This window comes from Sylvia atricapilla, chromosome 7 (assembly GCF_009819655.1).
Source record: "Sylvia atricapilla isolate bSylAtr1 chromosome 7, bSylAtr1.pri, whole genome shotgun sequence".
Classification (NCBI taxonomy): Eukaryota; Metazoa; Chordata; class Aves; order Passeriformes; family Sylviidae; genus Sylvia; species Sylvia atricapilla.
This window is the reverse complement of record NC_089146.1, coordinates 26,909,217-26,935,318: the sequence shown is the minus strand read 5'-3', so window position 1 is coordinate 26,935,318 and position 26,102 is coordinate 26,909,217. Positions and strand designations below refer to the sequence as shown.

The 26,102-nt window shown below is 41.5% G+C and overlaps 1 protein-coding gene across 1 annotated transcript in view; it reads left to right on the top strand.

Moving 5' to 3' along the window:
* Positions 1–12,589, top strand: part of TFCP2L1 (transcription factor CP2 like 1) — a 34,991-nt gene extending 22,402 nt beyond the window's left edge. Inside the window, 10 exon segments of the mRNA XM_066323058.1 lie at positions 271–362; positions 1,706–1,754; positions 1,850–1,942; position 2,413; positions 2,790–2,810; positions 2,813–2,879; positions 3,538–3,638; positions 4,041–4,183; positions 6,574–6,625; positions 7,056–12,589. Coding sequence (XP_066179155.1) covers positions 271–362; positions 1,706–1,754; positions 1,850–1,942; position 2,413; positions 2,790–2,810; positions 2,813–2,879; positions 3,538–3,638; positions 4,041–4,183; positions 6,574–6,625; positions 7,056–7,093 — 657 coding nt within the window. The 3' untranslated portion in view covers positions 7,094–12,589.
* Positions 12,590–26,102: the final 13,513 nt, after the last annotated feature.

Genomic DNA, 26,102 nt, shown 5'->3' with positions numbered 1-26,102 from the left:
CAGCTGTGCACACTTTGGCCCAGTGTTATTTGGGGACAGGCTTTGTGAAATGGGAGAAAGAAATGTGGAATGCACAACTGGAATCAATCTGGCCCCCTGACAGCCCGCTTGGAGAGCAGTGTAGAAAATCCATGGCCCATCTCCTCCTCCCAGCAGGAGTGATGAGCTGAAGTTAGTGGCGTGGCAACAGCATGAATGTGGTATTAGAGGAGAATCAAATCCTTTATTTCCATCCTTATGAAAGTTTCCCCACTGCCTTTCTTCCAACAGTGCTCTCCCTGGCCAGATGTGCCTTATCAAATGAACAATGCTCCATCTCCAAGCTACAACAGTTCTCCCAACAGCTTCAACCTCGGAGATGGGTATGTAACAAACACATGCTTTATCTTTCCTGTTGATATGGTAGCCTTTGTGTGTCCATGCATTTCATACTCTGGAAGATGATGTTAAGGACCACCACCCTTTCTAGCAAGAGAAAGTATTTTCCAAAGCCTTTAAGGCCTTCCATCCAGGAATTCCCTGTAATGCAGAGTACTGTTTGTATGGGCACTGTTTATATGGTGGCTGGAAGATGAGCATCAGAAGGCCTCCAGGGCAGTTCCTGGTGAGAACACACCTTGCTCTGTACCAGCAATTCCCAGGATCTTCTCAGAAGTGTTAAAAGCTTTCAGCACCTCTTCAGAGATGGTGTTTCTTCCTTACTTTCTGTCTTGAGGTAGTTTAGGATGCTGAATTCCCAGGTGAATGATGTGTAAAGAAAGCCTGTTGGGGCATAACAGCCTGGGTTTTGAGATGCCATTTCAGAACAAAGGACTGATGAAGGCATTCGTTTAATTCATTAAATAGCCGTCATAATGAGACAGCTCTAGTGATTCTGAAATGCTGAAGAAGATAACTGGTGTCAGGAAGGTACAGCAGTGTCCCTCAGTACTTAAAAGCCCTCCCTGCTACATACTTCCTCTTAGGAATTTGGCATAGACCTTTTCATTTGGCAGGACTCTGCCATATTATTGCCTTCCCACACTATTTAATTACCAGGTTGTATTAATACGTGTTGTATCACTAATTTTCAATGAATCCCCTCAACCTATGAAAAAGAACAAACACTGAAATCACACTATTTTGTGTCAGTAGAGAGAGATCTGCTGAGTATATTTTCCTTTGGAAAAATCCCTGATATGTTTGGGAATCCTGTCTGTGTTTAAGAGAATTTAGTAGAAATGTGGTTTTGCATGATTTATGGCACTTGACTATGTTTAAGATAACACCAGAGTTGAATTATAAGGTCCTTTATTCAGTTTTTGTAAAGAATTATTATTAGACAGTGGATTTAGTTAGGATGTTTCTGGCTCATAGAACTTCGAGTTCTGCCACCCTGTAGGTTACAATTTCTTGCTTAGATGATGGCGCCTTATTGAGTCAGCCATATGGAAAAATCTTGGTTGAGGTCAGTAAACCTGAGGTTTTCCTCTCAGTCTTGAAGAGGACCTCAGCTGACCAACAAAAGACTCAGGAGAGAGGTTTTTTTTTATTCTTGTTTCAAATTTTGAACACCTTTTTAAAATCTGATAGAGGAAAAAAGCCAAGTTGGATGTGATTTGTGAAAGTTGAGTCAAATAGAGGAGGGGGAAGAGGATGGACACTGCAGTGTAAAATTTAAAATAATGTTTTTTTTTCTCTTCCAACTTTATGAAATTTCTTTTAGCAACAGTTCTCCAACCCACCAAATGGAGCTCCTGCCTCCCAGCAATGATGTAAGTACTTGAGATCATGTTAATGTGGTGCTTTTCTCTTTTAGGACACTGGTGAACAGTTCATTCAAGACCTTCTTATTCTTTTTGCAATGTATCATCTCCTTCCTTCTGCTTCTATTCAAGATGCCCAGCAGTGGCTTCATCGTAATAGGTTCTCTCCATTCTGTAGACTCTTCTCAAGTTTTCGGGTGAGTTTAAAACAGTCCAATTACAACCTTTTTTCTCTTCTTTAAGTGCAGTTCAGGTAACACTGCTGCTGGCCCAATTTGAGGGGATCCTTGGTCTGATCCAGTGTGGTTGCTCTTTTGTTCTTAGAGTGAGCTACCATTTGTCAGAGAGTTTGTAGACCTATAGAGAAAGTAAAATGGAAGAAGATTTAGATGGAAGGGACTTCCTAAGTTCATTAAGTGCAACTTTGAAGCAAGTCCAGTGCCTCGTGCAGTTGCCTTAGAATATCTCCAAGGTTGGAAATCCTACAGTCCTCTCTAAACAACCTCTTCAAATACTTAACTATTCTGGAAGTGAAGATGTTTTTCTTCTATCTAATCACATTTTATCTTCTGGCTGCTGCCTCTCATCCGTCGCTGTGCAACGTTTAAGAAGCGTCTAGCACCTTCACTGTACCCTCTCATTAGGTAGCTGTACAGAGCAGTAAGAGGGTGGAAGGGCAGTAGTTAGAGGTGTTGAAACCTTGAGGACACTCTCTCTGATTTGCAACATGATGAAATAACTCAGTGAATGTGACAGTTACAGAAGACTGGGTCATTTAATGGCCTGTGTGAAATATTTAGGCTTGTTTATGAGTGGCTGGAGTATTGTCCACTGTTCTTTTTGGCAGCTTCCAGCTTTCTGTTTCGCGATGATTGATTTGAAGTGCACACCTCTCTGAATTTGCGACTGCTGTGTGAATCTATCTGGTTTAGCTTTGTGGATTCTCTACCCCCTCCACCCCTGCCCTTTTCTGCTGCCCATACATAATACAAGAAAGCTAAAATTTGCTTAACTTCTGAAGAAAAATCAATTTGAAATATGTAGGTGCCGACTTACTGAAGATGTCCAAGAAGATTTTGTTCAAATCTGTGGGCCTGCTGATGGAATTCGGCTCTTTAATGCAATTAAAGGAAGGTTTGTACTCTTTCCTTCCTACTTTTTGTTATGATCCCTTGATAATTTCAATGTTAACTAGAAGTTAATCCTGGAGCTGTAGCATTTAGACTTCCTTTTAATACTTCAGAGAGGTTCTCTCAGGGGGAAAGGAGATCACAATGATATTCAAATCCAAGTACAGCTCAGAAATGCTGCCAAAACGAAGCAGCATAATGTGTATCTCTAGTGGTTTATTTGCTACCAGCTGATAGCTTGCATCATTTCATGAGATACACAGCCTACAATAATACCGTATGCTGCATCTCCGTCAGAGGTAACAAAAAATAAAAAACCAAAGCCCTGGAGCCTCAAATGACTCTTAAACTTACTTTCATGCCATAACCTCATAAATTATGAGCAGGATTTAAATCAGTAGAGGCAATTATGACGAACTGCTTAGCAAATGCTGTAAATTGTTTATCCTTACCTGATCTTGAAAAGATTAAGGTGCTCTACATCACCTCCCAGGGGTCTCTTGCCAGACATCCTTAGCTGTCTAGTCACCAGCATCGAGACTATCCCTTAGTTTATTATTTTTGCATGGCCTGAGTGATTCCATCTCTTACTGTTTGATAGCTGACTTAGAACTATTTCAGATCTACTAAATAACTTACTACTGTTTTTGATTAATCCATAGAAATGTAAGACCCAAGATGACAATTTATGTCTGTCAAGAACCAGAGCAAAACAGGTCCCATCTCCATCAAAAACGAGAAAATGGAGATGGCAGTCTTTGTGGTAAGTTCTTATGTATGGATTTTGTTAAACACTTTGCCTGATGAGAGTGATGTTTTCTGCCTGAGCTCCTGTGCAATATATGGTGTCCATATATATATATATATATATATATATATAAAAGCAGCTTTATGAGAAGGCTGTTTAGTGCCCCATGATGCAAGTTGTAGTTAGTCCCCATGTTTTCCTCTGGGTAAAAGTTGTGTGTGCTTTAATTGCCTGCTGCGTACAAGTAGTGGGTATTTTTCTGCAAATCATCAAGCCAGGTATTTGGGGGATGCTTTAAAATACTAAGCTTGTGTTATTCCACTTGAACCTTCATCTTAAACCCATTTTGTTGTTGATGCTGAGTTTCTTGGTGCCATCTGTACTTGCTGTTCTGTAACTCCTTTCCACTTGTTGCAGTGTATCATGCAATCTTCTTAGAAGAATTGACCACGCTGGAATTAATGGAGAAGATTGCAAACTTGTACAGCATTTCTCCACAGCAGATAAATCGGATCTACCGGCAGGGACCCACAGGGATCCATGTATTAGTGAGCAATGAGGTAAGGGGCTACATTTTTGGTCAGGGATCTAACAGTTGTCTGATTTCTTGAACGTAGAATAAACTTTGAAATTATGGAATGCATCCTCAAGGGAGAATTGTAAAGCCACTAATCCCACAAGTTAAAGTAAACTCTTGGAGTGGATCAACCATGCAGAGCACTCATTTTGGTATGGTTTCAGGACCTTTGCTTTGTAAAAGATCAGTGTTCTTGTTTGGTTTTTTTTAAACAAAAGCAGTCATTTATTGCTCTCTACAACTACCTGAAAAGAGGCTGTGGCAATGTGGGGCTCTGTGTCTTCTCCCAAGTAACAAGTGTCAGGATGGGGGGAAATGGCCTCAGCTTGTACCAGGAAAGTTTAGATTGGGTATTAGGAAAAAATTATCTATTCAAAGGTTTACCAAGCACTGGAACAGGCTGCTTGGGGAAGAGGTTGAGTCACCAACCCTGGGGATATTTAAAAGTCATGTAGCTGTGGCACTTGGGGACATGGTTTAGTGTTGGGCTTGCTGGTGTCAGGTCAATGTGCATGATGATTGTAGAGGTTTTTTTCCCAACTTAAATGATTCTGTGAATTTCTTTTCGTTTTTGGCTGCTTACACACATTTTAAAGTGAGGATCTAAGTAAGAATTTTTAAAATTAATAGGTAAGTTGCCCAAAGAAGGTAAGTTTTAAAATCTGTAGGGCAATTAGTTTTTATGTCTTGGCCCATGATTCCAGGCACTGGGTCTGTCACTATACACACCCAATAATTTATGGACCTCTGCTACTGTTTGTGTCCCATTATATGATGCCTTCATTTAGTCCATTCCATTAACTTACAGGTTAATAGTGAGTTGCCCTTCTTCCTCTTTTCCCCCTACTAAATTACTTACTCATTCATGCACCAGAATCACTTAAGGAGCTTCATTTATAAGAAGCATTGTTAAAACAAATGAAGCAGAGCATAGGTTTCAACTGGAGCCTAAATTGAAGGCTGTAATGCTTATTCCTGAAGTCTCCTTGCTATTCCAGCCTGATTAAATCTGAAACTTTGATGCTTTATGGATGCAAAGTGCTTGGAGGCAGCTCTTGGTAGGGGAATTGCATGAACTAGCCTGGGTATAAGGCTTTAAGTATTTGTTTAAGTCAATTATTAACAAGGTCTATTGCTTTTCTAATTTTTTTTCTTGTTCTAGTACTATAGTGGCAAGAGTGTGGTAGTCTGTGAATGTACTTCATGCATCATTAGGCACAGACACACAAACTGGCCAGAAAAGCTTGATTTGAAGGAGTAGAGGCTGGATGTTAATCCAAAAAAAGTATAGGGAGATCAGTCTAAGCTGAAAAGAGTATTTTGATTTAAGAACTTACAGCTGAAAAATCCACTAATTGAATGATACTCAGTAGCTAGGAGAAAAGCTTTTTCAGAGAGATGGATTTCATGAACTGATCAGAGAGGTTCTGCTCACACCTCCCTTCTCTGAAGTTGTGTCCAGTATTTCTTCAACTGTGTGAGGCACCTCCTGAAGGTAATTCACCTTCTCTGTTCCACGCCGCTACTCTTAGATGGGAGAAAGCATTGACTAAGGATGAATCTTAAAAGGGCTTTTCATACTAGATCTGAAATAATCTTGATCTCTTTATTTAAAGCTGTCACTAAAATCTGCACCTCTTCTGAAAATCTAGTTGCCTCTCATTAATAACTCAAATAGCCTTAGGTTCTAGTCGTTCTTCCCATGATTTGCCTTGCTTCTCATAACAGTTTCACTATAATTCCTGTTCCTTGACAAAATACAGGCAAATGATTCCTGCAAGCACAGCGTCTGTACTAATGTCTGATCAAAATAGCCAGATGGATATTGCTGAGGTAGCTTTTCAGTAGCAATTCCTTTATTCAGCAGGCAGTTCATTTCTTGGGGTTTACCATTTCCAGGTATTCTTTAAATACTAATGTTAAGTTCAGCTGAGCTCTGTTGTTTAGCTGAATACATAGTTACCACTGTTGGATTTTTAGGAAGGGGACTTCCTTAATCCTATGTGAACTAGTACAGCTTCACTGAAAGCAACAAAGAGCATGATCTTTAATAGAATAATGGGAGTGGTGTAAGAACTTTCAGGATCAAGAGCTGCAAAGAGGATGGTAAAATGCTGAGTAAGCTAGATCAGTGCAGGCAAGCACATTTAGTGTGAGCTTCCCTTAAATATACTAGCAACTTCAAGGAAGGACCTTAATTCATCAGTCATGTATGTTAACAATCTTATGGGCAGGGTTACTCAGGACTGTGCAGGACTAGACACCAAATGCTGTTTGATACCTCTCCTCTAAGTCTATACTGGCCCTGAAAGAAATGTGAATTTAATTGCTAAATTAAATTGTGTTGTTGGCTTTTTTCCTTCTGCCCTTCAGATGGTGCAAAACTTCCAAGATGAATCTTGTTTTGTTATCAGCACATTAAAAGGTGTGTATTGCTGCTGCTGTTACCTTTTACTTTAAAGATAATTCCTCCTTTCAATTGCACTAAATGTTATCACAAATTCAATGCTGTTATCCTGAAAAGATAAGTAATCTAATCTAGTGTAAGTCAAGGTGTTGACTACACTATGATAGACTGATTGAGCAATGCTTACTCTGTTACACTTATAAAAATTTCATAAATCCATTGACACAACTGGCATAAATGGGCAGGACACCTTCAAGTAAAATGAGAAAATATATAAGGTTTTTTTAATGTAAATTATTTGACTTAGATGTTCAACATTGGGTCTCATGAGTGGGTTGTGAAACAAGTGTACAAACTATTGCAGACTTCCTAGAAACAGAACTTGAGATTTTCTATTCTGGTGTTTCCTAAAAGCAATGAAAATATGCTTTGCATTTCTTTGTTACAGCTGAAAGCAACGATGGCTACCACATCATTTTAAAATGACCATGCTGCACAGAGAGACTTTAATGGCCTAAAATTTAATGCCTCACTGAGATTGCTACAACCTAGACTGGAAACATGAAGAACTTTCTGGATAGATGCTCCTGTGAACTAAGAATTACCAAACAGCTTAAGAAAAAACTTACTTTTACAGATATAAATTTTGGTGGTGTGTGATTTTGGTGGATTTGGTTTTTTTTGTTTGGTTGGTTTGATTTTTGTTTTGGTTCTTTTGTGTTTTTTTTTAAGCTGGAGCTGAGAACATCCTCAGCTTGTACATGTTTTTTCCTCCCTCCCTCTTCAGTCTTAAAAATTGGTTAAGTTTCTGCTTATTACTTAGAAACATCTGCCTTGTACTAAAGGGAAACGAAAGATAAACAAATCCCAGTTCTCTTGACCCTTCATGTTTGGGTGAATTGATTTACTTACAGTTCTGAGTGCTCTCTTGCTTTCAACACACACCCTGATGCTGATGGACTCCCCCGGGCTCCTTTTCTACTCTTTGAGGTGGGAGGCTTGGAGTTCCCTCCCAGAACAGATTGGGTAATGCAGAGGATGGGCTTGGTGCCCAGCCTTCACCCAAAGTGTCAACTCTGGAAGCCCACACTTAGCTGTTCTCCACTTGCAGATGTGCTCGAAGTCCAGGGACCTTGGTTCCTCCTGACAGACCTTCTGTAGTACCAGTCCAGGAGAGCAGTTCTGGGGGGTGTTCAAGGGAGGACAGACAACTTGAGGTGAGCAGTTCAGTACCATATTATCTTTAGCTTTAGTCTCCTTGAATGGAGCATATGAAGGTCTTCTGAGAAACTGTTCTGAAGATTGAAAGCTGAAGTGCTCATGAAAATTTCATACTATGGATTTAATTCTGCTCTACAAATTAGTGATTAACTGCTATCTTTACTGTAACTGGGAATTAGATGTTATAATCTTAGTAGATTTTCAACCTATTACTGAAGTAAACTGTTTTGATCAAGGCCAGGTAACAGATCATCTTAGTTGCTGCTTCTTACATTCTTGCTCTTTCACTTTTGATTCCTGTTTCCTATATCTGTAACAATGATCAGCTCCACCCTCCTCTGGTCTTTTGGGACTCTGTCCAGGCTCTGTTAAGCTAAAACAGTGGCTTTCCAGTGAAGTCAAAGGGCAAGCTGGATCACACCTTTCTTGCATGGATGATATAATTTCACTTTTGACAGCTAAGTAATACGGCTGTTTACCCAAACTGACTGTCTATATACCATCAGAATCTGATTCTTGAACATTTCATTTCATCCTGAACTGATATGGAAAGCTGAAATACCAAACATCTTCCTGGAATGGAATTTTTTCAAAAACTGAGACACTGCCAGCTGGAAAACACTGAATAAAATGTTCCAGCCTTTTGAAATGTAAACGTTTAATTAAATCCATTTGGCCCTTAAAGCAGCCCTAGTTCGAGCTACTGTTGCAGCCCTCAGAATTGTCGTTCAAGTGCCTTGTGTGTCGTGTCTCCCTTGGGCAGAGATCTTTGGCTGAATTACAGATCCCATGATGCTCCTACCCTGGGTTAGTCAAACAGGGAATGCGTCATGAGGGCTGGAGAGGTGCCCAGGGAAAGAGGGGGCCACGGAGCCCTTGAATTACAGCTCCCAGCTGACACTAGAGGAATTCGGACAGACATGGACTGATACTTCTCTGACAAAAGTTATGTGTTTCAAGTTTTCCCAACAGAAATAACACCAAAATATTGAGAAAAGCAACCTTTTTTTCATTAAAGCATCAAGTTTTGCGCAAAAACCCCACCCATCCCCACTGATTTTTTTATTTTTTTAAAAATTTTTTTTTTTTTTTGCCCCGAAAATAATACTAGAATAGAAAACTTGTGTTACAATGGGAAAACCTTCAGCCAACTCAGCTAATTGAGTAGCAATGCCTGCTTAGGCACGATCATGCTCAACTGACTGTCCTGGGTGCTCCATGACTTGTGGGCATGCAAAAAGGATGACTGGCTTTGGGGACATGGTGGTTCCCCCTTCTGAAATAAAGGAGTTGAGGCTTCCTCGTAAACCAGTCTGTGTAGGCCATGGAATCCAGGTTGTAGCCACACGCAGCTGCCTTCCAAAACAGTGAATGAATTCCAGGTGCCCTTGTGAGCAGGTGGGACCAGGAGCTGCTTGATTTATTTTCTAGAAGGTGCTTTGGAAGATGGATGTTGGCTGTAGTTTTTCATCCTGCTCTGTAATACTGGTCCAGTGCATGGTGTGTCTGTCATTGGCAAGCAGCTCAGGTGCATCTGACCTCATGGCAAGGGTTCTAAATAGACCTTGAAGTTGCCAGGAGTGTAGCCTGTATCATGTCATATCCACTTCAATGTGATAGCCCTGTAACTGAGGCGACGCAGCAGTACTGATCCAAAGTAGAGTGAAGAAGGATAGAGATGGCTTTGCTGCCAGAGTTGGTAACTGAGAACTGCTTGCTTGTTTTAAAAATTCTGACTTCATGATTGTTTAAAAAACAACTCTTGCCTGTAAGGAATTTATATGCTGAAGTCCTTGTAGTGCTTCAACAGCACTTGCTTGATGAATTTTGAACAAAAAAAGGCTGTTAGGGCCTTGCTCTGTTTAGATTTTAAAAATAAAATAATTATATACTCATCTGAGGATGAATTTGACAATATATCTTGCTTTCACTCTCTAAAAAAGTATACCGGAGTAAGCAATCCATAGACTACAAATATTTTCCTATGGGTTGGCTCTGGGTGAGCCTGTTGTAAAGCTGTACAGCTTAGGGATGTGTGTAATACCTACCCTTATTCCACAGAGTAGTTCTAGTTCTTGTTGAATGTCTGTATCCTCACCAGGAATTTGGAGCTTTGTGGTTAAGTAACATGCACAGCGTGGCTGGTTTGGTGTCCAGGAGGCTTGAGTTACTACAGCTTAGAATCATGGATTGTCTTGAGTTGGAAGGGACCCTTAAGGGTCACAGAGTGGTCACTGTGGTCCTTACAGGAACACCTAGGGGTGATTCCAGTGACTATGAGTGTCATCCAGAGCAGCCCAGGTGCTCCTTGAATTCTGGCAAGCTTGGTGCCCATGACCAGGAGCAAAAGAAGTCCCTGGGGAGCCTGTCCCAGTGACCAATCACCCTCTCAGTGAAGAATCTTTTTCCAGTGCCCAGTCTAAACTTGTCGTGATTCAGCTTGATTGCATTCCCTCACTTCCTGCTGCTGGTCACCACAGAGAGATCAGCACCTCCCCTCCATTGCTGCCCTTGAGGAAGGTGCAGAGAGAGAAAGAAAGACTTCTCTCATCTGTGGGTCGGGTAATCCTTGACTCCCCTTGGCTCTGCCATCCCTGGAGGGACTTGCTGGATTAGTTTGTGGGAGTGGCAGCCTCTAGAAGGAAGCTTTTGTTTCCTCAAGACGGGAGGAAGCACTAATGTTTCGTCTGGGATAGACATCTAAATTCTAGATAGACTAAAGGCAAGGGAGGTGAGTAGCTCCTACTCATCTAAATAGATTTTACTTTTTTCTTAAGTGCCTGTTAAACTTATTTTTACTCTTTTTTATTGTTGTTGCTCCTATTTCTTTCTTAGAAAGTAAGAAAACCTAATCAAAGTGATTTAAATTAAACTTTTTTCAGCTATATGTGAAATTTGTGCAGCAGAGCTTTTTAAGGGCTGGGGCTTAGGGTAACAGTGAGTTAACATGGTTTCCCAAGCAGTCCAGCTCTTCAGTTGTATGTATGATGACAGCCACTATGAGTAAAAGTGGACTGCTGGGAATGAAAAGGCAGAGTCATTATATGATTAATACCAATGTGACTCCAGCCAGTTCTGCAAAGTATAAACTTGCATTCTTGTTGGATCTGTACTGTCTGTTTGAAATTTCATAAATTGTGGCATTTTCTCTATCAGCTGAATCAATTGATAGAGATCAATTACTCTGACTCTGGTGATGTCCTGAAAACTCACAGTGATGCCCACAGTGCACAACTGCAGGGCAGGGAGAGGGCAAACAATAGGTGATAAAACTTTGGCCATCTCACTGACATGGCAGGACTGGTGGTATTAAAATTAAAGCTCCCGTTGTTTCTGCTGGCCCTGCATGGTTAATTGGCTAAAATAGAAATAATCATTCAGTATGGAAAATACTGGAGTTCTCATTGTCTTGGTGTGAAATTTAATGGGCTGAAGTTTCAAGACTTGGAGGTGGTACTAGGAGTCCTGCATTTGAGAAGCCCTGAATGGCACTCTCCTTATAATGTAACATACATATATATGCATATATATATACATATATATCCACATACATACTGTACTGTATCAACACATATTTGTGCTGAGTACATGTGTTCTTTGGCTTTAACTGTACTCTGCTTTGTTAGTTGCAATTCAGTGTAAAAGACTCTGGTTGATCAAGCTTCAAAGCCCTGCCATTCCTTGGGTAGAAATGTAAAAGCCCATAGTAGCAACTAGGTGATTTGGACATGGTACACTTGGAGTGATGCAAGTTTGATGAATTTCTGCGATATAAATCCCAGGCCTTGGTGAAGATGAGCATATTCTTTCACTAACACTGCAGTTCTACATTGCAGCTTCTGAAAATTAGTTAGAGTAACAGAGAACTAGACTGTCCAATGCTTTGTGAACTAGTAAGGCTACTCCATAAGCAGAACAACCATACGATGACTTTTCCTAGCTCAGTGTTGTATTGCTTAAGCATTGGCTGTAATTCTAACAATCATCTGGTGGATGACTGAAACAGGTTTTTTTTTGTCTGTATTTTGTCTGTCTGTATGTTGGGATTTTTTTGATTTCTCAAAGAAATGCTTATATTCAGACTGCTTCTCTTTCTCCTCCAGTTATGAAATGGTTTAACTTTATGCTAGTAATAGAAGTATTTTCATAAGACTATAATCTGTTTGACAGCACAGGATACTCAGAGTGGGGAGTGTTTGGCTTTGATCATCACTACTGTGGGTGAATATGAGAAGGCAGACTGGAGGTGTATCTTAACATGCTTGGCTCTCTCTAACAAATGGGTTAAGCTAGTGCCTAAATTTTTGTGCATTTTGATTTGTACCTTCTTTTTTTGCCATTCCTTCAAAATTCTGCTCCCTGGTGGGGGATGCATTGGTGACCAGATGGCATGCCCAACTTTTAAAGTAGCCTGCTGTTGTCCTGGTTTGCTTGGGGTTAGTGTTTATCTTTCAAAGGGGAGTTACCTCTCTTCGCTGACAATGCAGCTGTTAGAAGCAGGCAGGCAGTGCTGGCCACAAAGTTGGCATGATGGCAAGGGCAAGTGGAGGTGGGTCAATGGGAGGCTGAGGCATACCAGTTGTGAATAAATACTGCCACACTCTTTGTCTTTTCGTTTGTTGGTATTTGGGGGTTTTTTTTGTACATGAATAAATAATTAAAAAAGCATATTTTGCACTGGCTCTTGTACTGTTGTGCAGAAGAAATCTGTATCTAGAATCTGTGCTCCAGTCAAAATGCAAATAAATCTGTTTGTAAGAAGCACGGGTTTGGTCTCTGGTTTATTTGGTGCGGTTGGGCACAGGAGAGCCTTGGCATCAGCTGCTGCTCAGCGTGCTGCTGCCAGGGGCTGGGCACCCTCTCGGGGTGAGGGGGAGCAGAGTTTGCCAAATGCTGGCCAGAGTTGGGACTGACTTCCCTATAGCACAACGGAGTGACCAGTTTGTGTTTCATCTGGATCAAGGCACGAGGAGAAGCGCCTTGTTTCTGCAGAAGCCGTGACAGTGGGCATGTGCTTCACTGCAGGCACCAGCTGTGTCAGATGGCAGCTGGCTTTGGTGTTGCAGTGCTCTGAGGGCACAGCCATTTCAAAGCCTGTTCCTCGCTGACATCAGAGATGAGCAGAGTCCCTCCTCACAGCAATGCTCTGTCCCACTGAGCAGCTGTGTGACACATGCTGGCAGTGGGGTTCGGATTGTGGAGCATTCACAGTGGTTTGGCTGGAAGAACTCCAGTATCCTCTAAGGTTTAAACCATAGATCTAGTAACTTACATAGTCAGGAAATGAGCAGATGTTCAGAGTTATTTCCCAGTTGGAGAAGATGGAGCCCAGTATAGAGATAGTGTCTTACACCAGCCAGACTTCATGTCAAGGCAAAGTAATGAAGATGCATGTACAGCCAGTGTAAGGGTGCTCCTTAATCTGAATTGACCTTGTACAATTTCAGCTCTTTTCCTTTGCTGAAGAAGATTTGAATCACAAAATTAGAAAACTCCTCTTGGGCCTATATGTATAGCAGTTCACATGCAAAGTGTAAGGGCGCAGACAATGTTCCTAGATAGAGGTTCAAGAGAATTTAGTAAATTTTTCCTACCAGTGACTCAGACATTTCTGAGAAGAGAAAAGGGACTGTCTACCCCAATTTCTATTAGCCTAAAATTCTTCTAGAGGCAGAAATCCAGCCATCTGAGGCCTGATACTCTACTCAACTGCTCCATGCATGGTTGGGCAGCACTGTGTCCCGTAGGGCTGCTGAGTTCAACACAGCTTCAGTGTAGGTTCAAATCCACTTCCAGGCAGCAGCAGGGATCTGGGTGGGTTGTTCCCTGAGGGCAGGATGCTGGTAGGCACTTGAGGGTCCAAGGCTGGAATCTGGGCTCTCCAGGGCTGCCTGGAGGGTGCAAGTGGGGGGATCACTGGCAGCAAGTGCTTGGTGGCTATAGGAGCCCTGCCAGCTGCAGCGGCCATCCCTGGGGCTTTTGGGAATTGAAGGTGAATCCCTCCCTGAGTCCTGCAAGGTGAGGTGCCAAGGGACTGTCATGTGCATGGATAGTTCCCACTAAACTCCATGCAAAGCTATCCCTCTTCTTCTGTAAGCTTGACCCATGTGCTGGCAGGGGTTGGTCCATGCAGAAAGGAACACTAGGAAGGTTTTTACCTAATAAAAAGAGTTCAAGGACAGGGGAAAAGGTAATTCTGCACAATTTAGTTTCTATGAGGAACACGTGTAAACAACCCCAGAACAGACCCAGAAGTTAGCAGCAACTATGGGACTGGACAGGAACTGTTAAGAGCTTTTAATGAGTGAGGAGAAACAGGACTGCAGCTGTTTAGTCAAAGCATTGGCATAGTCTCATCTAAATCCTCAACAGGAAGTAAACATTTTAAAATTAATTTTCCAATTCACAAACAATGCAGTCTCAATTAGATTAGTCACAACTATGGAGCAGGCAGAGGAATAACACCTGTCATACTCCTTCTGTAAAGAAGCTAAGTGCTTCCAGGCTTACCTGAGTAGGAAAGATTTTACCCTGCAATGAATTAAATTGTTGAGAGTTTTTTCAGTAAATGACAGCAGAGGCTGGTTGTCCTGATCAAACCGGAGTTTCAGACAACTGTTGACTCCCCTGCTCCCCAGAGATGTGCGGCCCAGGGAGGCAGGGCTGTCTCATCCTATCCTATTCTAAATCTTCTATTTTTGGCTGTTGCAAACAGTGCCACTGTCCATTTTGCTGTCTAGAAAAGCCTCAGTTCTGATTTATCTGATATTAAGTAATAAGCAAGTATGGTGCAGCTGGAAAAAAGTTTGATTAGCAAGAATCTGCAATTAGCTAGGCACATTAGGGCACTGAGAAATAGTTTTTCCAATGATGAAAATTTAAATGCTGAAAACTATTCTATAGAGAGGAGGCATGCTAGAAATATTATTTTGGATAGACTTAAAAAAACCAAAAAGCAATGCTGAGATGATTTCCTCCTTGAAAATATTTTCAAAGCCTAGTATGTCCCAGAATAAAGAACTCCTGGATGTGTTGGCACCACTTTGGGAATTAGCTCTCCACGATCTTAATAATTTATCCTGTGGTAGGAAAATAAGGGAAAAGTTAAGTAAGAAGATGAACACATGACTCAGTGCAGGTAGGAAATCCTGGCTGAGGGGGCATGGCCAGAGCATCCCTGGAGAGGAAACCAAGTGCAAAGGCCACATACGTTGAGCCAAGCGCGTGCTGCTGCACGGTTGTCCTGAGGACAAAAACCTTGTCCCAGACAAAATTATTCCAGAGCTGCCCACAGTTTCCCTTTTCCATCTGATTCTCCTCATTTCACAGCAGTGCCTACGAGGCCACAGCTCTTGTTTCTCCAGCAGCCACAGTTATTTACTGTCACACGCATATCTTGAAAGAAACAGAGAAAGTAATGTATCCCCAACTGAAAAAAAAACTAGGGATAAATTTGGTGATTGTTGAAGTGATTATTGGGGAAAAAGGGAGAGACATTCTTCTTTTTTTTTTTTTTTTTTTTTTTTTTTTCCCTAAAGCTTTGGCTCGCTTTTGGTTCTTCTAGTCTTCTCTGCCAATGGCTTTGCACTTTTCGATTCTCAAGCAGCTGAATTTTTGATCTAATTATGGTGATGATTGTGGTCACCTGCTGGCCAGCTGCACAAGGAAAGTAATTGAGAAAATGAACCTTTGGGTTCTTGGAGACTCCCACTTGAAAACAATGAAACAATTTTTTCTCTCTCATGAACATCACCGAGTGGTGTTAATCTGCCACTTTTCAGATTCCCATGCCCACAGGTGATGACCCTCTGCCTCCCTCTGTGAAAATTGTCCTTACATATTTTAGTGCAAAATACCTGAGCCCCAGTGGTCCAAGAACAGTACCAGGAGCCTGAACTCAAGCCCTGGGCCAAAGAGATGGATGTGTTTGTCAGGGCCTGGTGCTGTGGGGAAAAACTAGCCTGACACTTGCTTATAAAATTAAATTCTCATGACATTATAGCACTGTGAAACTCAGAAACCCCCAGACCACTGGCCTCTCGGGGTATTCCTGACCTGTGGCCACCACTCTTGGCTGAACAAATATCAGATATGTGGGGAGGTGATTTCAGGTTTAATAAGGGAATAAATATAAGACATATTAAAAAAAGAAATTACATATTATACAGCCATTAAGCACAGGAAGAATGGTAAGAATTTAAGTACCATGGCAGCACTCTGCCAGATATGTGTTGTCTGCAGTGTCTGATTTTTAATTTGATTCTTCCTGTGAAGATTTATAACTGAAGCATGGATAAGACATTAACTAAAATATTAACAGGCCACTTTGATAGTCAGCCCCATCCCAACACAGTATCAAATCCACACTACCAGGCTCCTTTTTCAGGTGTTTTCTTGCCACCTTAAGCAGGGTGTCAGGTGGGTGGGGGGCAAGGAAGACTCCCAGTAGTAAGTGTTAGGGAAGAAACTGATGGCCGCTAATTAAGAGTGACACTTTTTACCTACTCATTAGACTTTTCGGGAGGTCGTACAAGGAAGGTAGGGCTGGAAATCCCCTTTCTGCCAAAGCTGGGAGGATAACCTGGGAGATGCAAATGAGCCAGCAGGTGTTCCTGGGAGTTTAACTTCCCAGATTAGCCCACAGTGGGGTCAGCCTTAAGAGCTTGGAGACAAGGAACCCTCCTTGCACCTGGTCAGGAGACCTGACTTTCTAAACCAGATCACTCCCTTCCTCGGTAGCAGGGCTGGGGGCAGAGCAGGGGATTTATCTCAGGTGAGTGGCTGAAGAATCTGAATGTGTGTTAACTGCTGGTGTGCACTGTGCTTCTTGCTGGACTTTATTATTGAATCATAGAATTGTTTGATTGGAAGGGACCTTTAAATGTTATCTAGCCCAACCCCTCTGCAATGAGCAGGAATATCCACACTGATCAGGTGCTTAGAGATACATCCACCCTGGCCTTGAATGTTTCCAGGAATGGGCTTCCATCACCTCCCTGGGCAGCCTGTTCCAGTATCTCACCACCCTCTTGTAAAAAAACTTCTTCCTTATATCTAATATAAGTTGATCTTCTTTTAGTCTAAAAACATTACCTCTTGTCCCATTGCAATGAACCTTGCTAAAATATTTGTCCTTTAAGTACTAAAAGCTGCAATAAAGCTCCTTAAAGGTCTGCACCTTACAAGTCTCACAGCATGAAAATCCCTGTTGCTTTCCTCACCCTTACAGTAATTCCCCCACTTCTCTGTTCATCTCTCTCATTTCATCAGGGGTTGGCAGTACATGGTCCACCCCAGCTGTGATACAGGTTTTTGCAGTAAAAGTGCTGGGAATGATGCTATGGTATAGTTTGGAGGAGTTTTGTGATGAGAACGTCTAGTGATGGTCCTTTTTTAGTGAGTGGTGCTCCATGTGCTCTTTCTACTCTGTTCCTTGAGGGTCTGTGTGACTTGGGGTTTTGTCTATCTGGTTGTTTAAATGAGACCAATCAGAGCAAAAGCCATCTCATCTAAGCTGTACAGGGGATTAAAATGGTCACAAAGGCAAGTGATTTTGTGTCCCCAAATTGTAGGGCCGAAGTCTTGGTGCAGGCAGCAGTATCACCTGCAGCTGTACACTGTGCTGATCCCTCCTGGCAGGACTCACCTGTGGGTGTGCAAGGAATTGCCAGCCCAGTGCTGGCTGTGCAGTGCTTGGCATTGCTGGGAGCTGTAGAAAGATGCAATTAAATCAATTACAGGCTAGTGATTTTGCATTCAATGAAATAATTACTCTTGAAAACTGGCAGTATGGGTGAAACTTGCTCCCAGCCTTAATATCAGGTTTCACTATCTTGCCAGAAAGTGTGATTGACGTCAGCCTGTTCGTGTGACAAAGGCTATTAACTCACAGGCTCATAAAATAATTTAGTGTGGAAGGAGTCTTCAAAAGTTATCTGGCCTAGACCTTGCTCAGAGTGAGGCTAGGCCAATGGCTGCTTGGTGTTGTGCAGGGTCAGCAAGGGGAAGCTCATAGCCATCGTTAGCCAGGAAATCCAACCAGAGATTATAATATCCCATTCTTGCCTCAGATAATTTATGAATCACTAAGAAAGGATTTTTTGTCTTTCCAGTGTTGGGTGGGAGAAAACAAAAACAACATAGGTGTGCCAAGCCATAATTATCTTTCAGTTCATCCCTTAAGAATGTATATTGGGATATATTTATTTACTTAATATTTTCCCCAGTGACTAGGAAAAAAAATATAACTTGGCAACCACTTTCTACCAAGTTGGGTAATTCTTGCGTTGGTGTGTTTGCCAGCTAACATGTAGCTGGGCACTTAAGTTGGAACTGGACACTAAAAATTCAAGGTTTTACTTGCTAACAGTACTCCTTCACAGTGATGGGTAGGACTGGCAGTGTGAGGGATCTGGGGTCTTTAAACTGGGGAGAAACTTCAGTGGATGGGCTTTTCCATACTGTGTAGATGCCATCATGCTCCACATGTGCCTGGCAGAGCAGTCTACATTTTGGGCAGCTTGGGGAACCTGTGCTGTGAATGCATTAAATCTCCAAACTGGGTTCTTGTGCAATTGGTTGTGTGTGCTGAAAAGTCTCAGCTCTGTTTGCTTGTTCTGCTGTCTCCAGATGTGAGAGGTTGCATTAACTTGGCTTTTCTTTGTGCATGATGAAAGAGCACGCAATCAAGAGGAGAAATGGCTCTGGAGTTGGTGGATAAGGAGATGCTTATCCTTAAGTACAGTCTTGAAGTAAATAAAGATGTAAGCTATTTCAGTGCTTTTTAATTTGGATGGAGAGGCTGCAACTGGCAGGGCTTTCTGCACCAAGATAAGTCTTATAAAGCTGAGTCTGGGTTATAGGCTGTAAGCAGGAGAAGCAGGATTTGGTGCCTTCATGTGTCTTCTTTGAGGAAAATCATCATAATGTTCCTTCAAAAGGGGAGGAAATTCTAGAGGGCACTTGATGGGGAAACTCCTGAATCACCCAAGCTGTGACCATGGCCTTCACACTGAAGAGTCCAGTTCTAAGTACAACACTCTCAGATGAATGTGAGGCACATGCTAGAAAGGGTTTGACCTTTGAAAGATTTAAAATGTGGGAAATAGCATAATCTGATTATGAGAATAAAATTATATGTTATATGTTTCAGGTTTTCTCCATTTAAAATCCTACTTGACACATTTTCTACTCTGATTAGTCCTTGCCAATATTACTAAGCATCTGTAGATACTGTGGTCTGTTCAGCAGTAAATATATAGCGGAATTTTATTTTAAACTTCCTTCAAACAGTCCACCTGTGACTGATAAAGCTTCTGAGAAAGAGAAGAGTTTTCTGTTTCATAGCTGCTAGTAATTTTTTGAGCAATTGATATTTAGGGTGAAAATACTACTTCAAAACTGCAATTCAACAAATGGTAAATTTAGGTTTTGCCATTCAAAATTACTCCTTTCTCACTTTCAAAATGAGATATTCTGACACAGACTTTTTTCCCCTTGGCAGAGTATTATTTAATTCATTGTTCATCTCAGTAAATTAAAGGCAGCAGAGCAGGGTAGAACACCAATTGCTTAAGGTACATTTTTATTAAGTTGTTTAACCTGTACACTTTGTTCTCACTGCTTTGGGAACACAAACTGTTTTCTGAACAGGTACTTGACATGATGACTTGGCCACAAGACCTATGGAATTATGTTTGATAGATCTGGATGCCTTCTGAGTATGGCTGCAGCATCTCTGGGACCAGCTCAGCTGACATCTATGGGGTTAATAGGAACTTTATTAGAATTAGGTTTAAAGCCAGCCTTTCCTAACTAATCTGTAGCATTTTGTTTCTTTATGTATTTTTAATGGAGTACCTTAGAAAGACATGCTGTCTGTCTGGGGGAATTTCATGTTGTTAAAGATGAGTTTTCTCAGCATATAAGAGGCAGCCATGCTTGGTGAGTATGTCCTAGTTCATGGAAAAGTTGCTGAAAAAAGAGTAGGATTTTTGTTTGTTTGTTTTTTACTCTTTTATAATGTTCAGATGGACTTTTGGGAGGGTTGATGATCTTTCTCTTCCACGTAATCTTTATGAAAAGGGAAATTCTGTAGTGTAAAAATAGTTTTGGTCTGTCAGAATCCTGTGGCAGTAAGTGAACGAGGGAAGCATGGCTAAACCCTCTTTACCAGAGAGAGAAGATGGGATGGGTGTGACTGCTCTGTGTTTGAGGTTTGCACACACTGCTACCAAAAGCATCGCTTCAGTGGTGGTCAGGGAAAGAGCACCATGTCACAGAACTGGACAGGCAGTGCATCCCACCACTGAACTATGTATGCACTGGATATTCCTGAGTAAGAACTTCTCTGTAGCACTTGATAGCCAGTAACATTTCTCTTTGAAAGGCTTGCCTAAGCATTTTATTAATCCTAAGCAGATCCAAAAAATTCATGGCTTGATAAAATATTTTCCACAACAAACTATGACTAAGCTGTAGGGTTGGTTTTGCTGAAGAGCTGCAAAAGTAGATGAGGTATATGTGGTACTGAAGCTAAAACACTTGGATGTTGGTATCGGCTTCCTTGAGAGCCACTGGAACGCCACTTTGAGATGCTACTGAAGAGAAAGTCCTGCTGTAGCAAATAGTGGGTGAAATTATTCAGGAGTACTCATGCTTATAGCAATTCTGTCTTTAGATCTATTGATCTTTCTTTGTGTGTGCTCCTTTTCCACCTAATTTGGCACAGTTCTGTTGCCAGTTGGTTACTGATATGACAATGTAGGAGTTGATAAGCACTTGCCAGCATCCAGAAACTTTCCATTCCCACACTTTACAAGCCTTGGCCATTTTTCAAACCTGTCATTTGAAGCTGTTTGAATCATGGAAGAACAATGGCAAGTGAGGGAGAATGTGTTACTACTGATATTTATCTGGGAGCCTCCTTTGGTGCAATTACCAGCTGGGGAGATAAAAAGTGTGGTGCTAAGAGTGTGTTTGGATGACAGTCAAAAAGAGAGGTTAGTGCACTCTAAGAGAAGCTGGAGAGTGCTGGATCAGCACCAAGCAGTCACAGCATATCACACTGTGCAGGCTGGGTCCTCCACATGGGAAAATGAAGCCAGGGACACTCCTGGGGCAAGGAGCAGAAAGCCCTGACTTCACCTGTTCCCACTGTCACTGGAGATTTAGAGCTCAGAGGTGGAACTCCCTGCCCCGTGCAGGCAAGAACAATATTTGGTGTTGCCGCACAGGTAAGGTGGGAGCCATGGGCAGTCACCAGCAAATGCTCTGATGTTTCCCATCTGTGTCCCACATGTCTTCAGAGACTTTGGGATCCTGTGAACTAGCAAGGGGTAAAATCCTCATGTAGACACAGTGAGCCTGTTCTTCACTGCTTCACTGATCAAAGTAAACCTTTCCTCCTCCCTGGCCTTATACATTGTCTGGGTTCAGGTGTTGTGTGGCTGGACAGTCCCAGGAATTGTGGTGTGTGTTAATGGCCACTCACTGCACACTTGTAGGTAAGATCAAAACCCATTTGTCCTGTGCTTCCTCTGCCACAGTATTTCATTTCCATGCCCTGTTCCCTCCTCCTCCCCCACCCAAATTCTTCTTTCAGCTTTTCTAAGTGTAATTTGCCCTACGCTTGCTGCTGATCCTGCACTGCTTCTCTTTGGATGAGCTGTCTGTGATTGGGGATGGGCTCCCACATCAGGAGGTGTCTAGCTGCTGCACTGACCCACAGAGATTCCTGCCCTGCATTCCATTTCTGCCTGGGCTGCAGTGTAAGCCCTGTGCCAGTGTCTGTGCAGACACTACTCCAGGTTAGAAATAAATGACTGGTTGTGACTTGGGAGAATTTCTTAATCTGATTTATCTCATAGCTACAACAATGGGCACATTGGTCCAAGACAGTGTGTTTGAGGTGGCTGGGGAAAGAAAATGCACATTCAAATATGACAGTAGCAGCCTCAAATGAAGAGTGTCTTGTCCTCCTTCAGACAATACCAGAGAGGTCAGCAATAAAGTTGTGCTTCACCCTGGGGATATGGTTTTCGTTTTTTGTGGAGTGTGAATGAGGGGCCACATCTCCAGCCTCTGTGAGTAACCCCTGTGATGGTTTAACTTCATCATCTTCCTACCACATTGCAGCTACAGAGCTGTGGTTTCCCTCTCAGTCCCTTCATCTCTTCTCATCTCCCAGGATGTCTCTGGCCCAGGTGGTGGCAAACTTGGATTGTGAGAGGGGCCTACCCTTCAAGAAAAATGTTTTAAGCAGGATTAGTTGCCTGATCTGATCCTGAACACCTCCATCCCAGGGTGCTGAAGCCCACCATCAGGAAGAGCTGGGGTGTATGGTTTGGCTGTGTCCTGCAAAAGCCAAGGCTAACCCTAACTCTTTGCTGCTCCATGGAAGTTGAGCATGAACTCGTCAAGTGGTTTATGTATCTGATCGAGGTCCTCAGCCAGAGATGAGGCAATTAACTAGTAAAAAAACCCACAGGCCCGTAGAGATAAAGAAAAAAAAGTCTATTGAGGGAGCAGGCAGCACTGTGAATCAAGAGATGTGTGCAGCTTCCTGCAGCCCCAGCTCCTTACACTTGAACTTACTTTAAAAAGCAATGTCAGTACCACTATTATTACTTGATGTGGGCTACTATTTAAACACCCTCCCTGTATTCTTGCTTCCATTAAGTACAGTTCCTTAAAAGACAAACAAATTAATGGTCTCTTCTTATTTTCCCTTGAGACAAAGCTGTAAAACAGCCAAAGCCTCAGTGTCTCTCAATGATTTTGTTAGTGCTCTCAAAGCTTCACAGTATATAAAGCTTAGGATTGCTCAAGCCAGGAAACCTGACACAGAACTCTCTTTTTATCTCCAAAGAAAGACATTGTGTCATGGATTTTTAGGAATAAAGCTGCAAAACAGCTTGATGTGGGTTTTTCTGTTAACCAAAACAATGTGTTGGAGCGTTCAAAATGTGTCAGTTTACTAAAGTTCATGGAGTGTGTAGAAGTCTTAAGATCTTCTACCTGCAATGACACAGAAATGCCAGCACCACTAATTGTGCTTAAATGCTTATGTGCAACTTTTTCCATAAGGTTTGAGTCAGAACTGCTCTTTTGAGATGAGTTATGGATGCATGAATTTCTAGCAAGACAGCACGACCACAGTGGAGACTTAGTGCATGTGCTGGTTGATCATCACAGGTTGCCCTGCTGTGGCAAAACTACTTTCACATGGGATTTAGCAGTGCACAAAAAAACCCCAAACTGGGATATGTGGTGGCTTGGCAAAAGTTAGATAGTTGATGCACAGACCAAATCCTTACCCTGCAGTATTTTTTTTAGGTAGTAACTGAGAAAAAACCCCAAACACAGAGTGCTTGTCTTTCTGCAGGGCCACATGAAATAAATGAACTAGTTTGCTTTAGGCTGCTCACAGACCTTTTCAAATTCTCATTGTAGAGGAAGAAATTCTTCCTTGTAAATTCTGAATATGGGTAGTGGTAGAAAAATTGTAGATTTTCAGAAGTGAAGAAGAAAGCTGCTAATAACACCAGAGTTGGAAAATTTTCTTTCAGAACCGAAAATATTTTTTTTTTATTTTTTTTTTTTTAGTATGAGTATTGCTTGCTGAATTCAATTAGTATTTTTCTGTAAGACTATTGAATGAGAATTGATTAGAGACTATTTTCTTTCTAGAAAAATGTACCATATCATCAAAATTTCTGGTAAAGCAAAGAATGGTTTGAGTTATCCTATGATGACAAATTCAAAGTTGAGAACAGCACCAGTCAATTCTATGATTTCTTGCTATGAAAGGGATGCAGGCACCTGCTACGATTTGTGGTGTTCACATCATGATCTAAAGGTGTTTCTAAATGCTGTGCCTACTCTTATTGTTGTGACCTATTGTGAATCAAGATGCATCACTTGATTTTTCACTCATATCCCACTTGACCTAAAGCAACTGGATTCCCAGAGGAAATGCAAAGGTTTGTAGGTGAAGGGCAGGATACAGGTGATCAGGGCAAAATTTGTGGTAAAGATATAATCTTTTGGTATTAAATTTAAAAAAAAAACATTGGCAGGTTGAAATGAAAGGACATTTTCAGCAGTTCTGCCTTCTCCTTACAGACAGTGCCTTGCCTCTGCCCTTACACCATTACAACCACTGCTCTTTTCTCAAAACAGTCACCTTCTTAGTTGTCTTCAATCATCACCCAAAGCTCTTCTTGTTTTTCCTGCAACTCAAAATACAAACAGTATCAACTTTGGCTTGTGTTCAGCAATAATCCTGATAAGATTTCTCAGGAACCTCAGCACAACAAGTTAAAAGTAATTTCATTGATGCAGTTCTGTGGTATACCAAAATACATCAAGTTGTCATTTATGGCATACTTGTTTTCTTTCTTTGTCTCAATCCAAAGACATAAATAATTGTAATGGATTATTTGTGGTGTTTGAAGAAAAAAGTGTTCTAATAGTATGTTTTAGATTTCTTTCACTTTTGGCTGCAAGGTCTGGAAATAATTAAACCTACTAGACTCAGAAAGAAAGGCATAGGGAAAGAAAATATCTGGAGGTAGAACTTCAGATCTATTAAATGGAATGAGGAGTGAGTAAATAACATATCAAGATGAACTAGGCTGGGGATCACTGGCTTTGGGCCCTGGTTTATTTAGGTAGATAATATTTACAGGAAGAGATAGACCTGAGGTCTGCACAGTGAATGACCCCAAAGCAGGGGCATCAAAAATGTAATTTGAAACTATCCTTAATGAAGATACAGATCAACTAAGAGATGGTTTTAAATTATTATAGGGTTAGTAACAGAGAGGATAAATGTGACATTAGTCTCTTTGAAATGCCATGAATTAGGAATGTGGATGGTGATGGCTGGAAATGTAATTGCATATGAATTAGTCTACTGGTGTTGGGGAACAGAACTGTGGAGTTATTCATGCTATTACAGCTACTGAATGGCTTCCAGATAATGTTGAAGGATAATTGTTTATACAGCTGGATCTTCTCTATCTGCTTTCAAACCACTCTGCAACCATGTGGAAAAGATTTTATTGTATTTTAAATCTGGGTATCTTCAGAATATTCCAATACCTCCTGAGCTTGGAGAAAACTCTAATTATTGCATAGCTCCAAAAATTCTGGGCTGGAAACATTTGTCCATCTCCATGGGAGGAATATAATTAATAAAATGAACCAAGTCCTTAAGAAATGAGAGTTTCCACTCTTGAGGCCCTCTAAGAAATCTCAAGACAAGGTGTTTTTCATTCTTTTTCATTCTTTTAATTTTTTATTTGGTTTCTAAATTTCTAGGTGCACACTTAGCAATCTGGCTGTATAATTGCAGAGCAATTGCAATTGCATATTGAAATGAACCCGAGAATCAGGGCGTTATTTTGGTGGTGGATGAAACAATAATACAACTGTCATAGGACTGCCAGGGACTTTTGAATAAATTATAGAGGAAACGAGGTAGTGGCTTACGTGCTTTGAGCAGTGACTGTTTTGGTGGGCTTTTTTAGTAACAGTCATTTTTAATATATATTACCATACACAGATTCCTTCCATTAAAAGCCTTGGCCTGATAGAAATATGGCCTTAATATAAATTGATATTTTTATTTCACAACATCAAGCTCTTAAGAAGAGGAGAACGTAGTGGTGACATGCAGAACGTAGCTTTTTTTCTTGGCAAGGGCTGACATTTCATGTTCCAAAAATCAAATCAGAATTTATAATAAAACAAGCATATTTTATTGAAATGAATGGGAAGCAGAGGCTGGTTAGGTTACTGGATGAGTAACATGCTTAAAAAAAGTCTCAAACTTCTCTGTCTGACTGGATCCACCCAGAGAAAGTTCCTTCAACTCCATCAACACACACAAGAACTTATTAACTGCAGAAGTACCACTCATGCCAACCATGGGAAAGGCAAAGGGATGAGAATGGAAGTGGCTGTTGGTGTAAACAAGAGTATCTGGAATTTTTGTCCAGTATTGGAAAAACTGCCTTGATGGGGTTTTTTTTGGTGGGAAAGAAGGCTATGCAGAAGATGCTGTGCTTATGGTCTATTTGTAGTTGCTCTGATGGGGAGGCCTGGGGAAGCCCCCTTTCTTTCTCTGGACCCAAATCTCCTCTAGCTGAATGGGCCCCTTTCCTTTGTGCTGCTGCAGAGATAGCAGTGACAGCAAGGCTGAGCAGGAGGAAGGATGGAGTAAGAACTGGAGGCCGAGAGCTGCTTTGAGACCCTCTGGCTGGCTTTG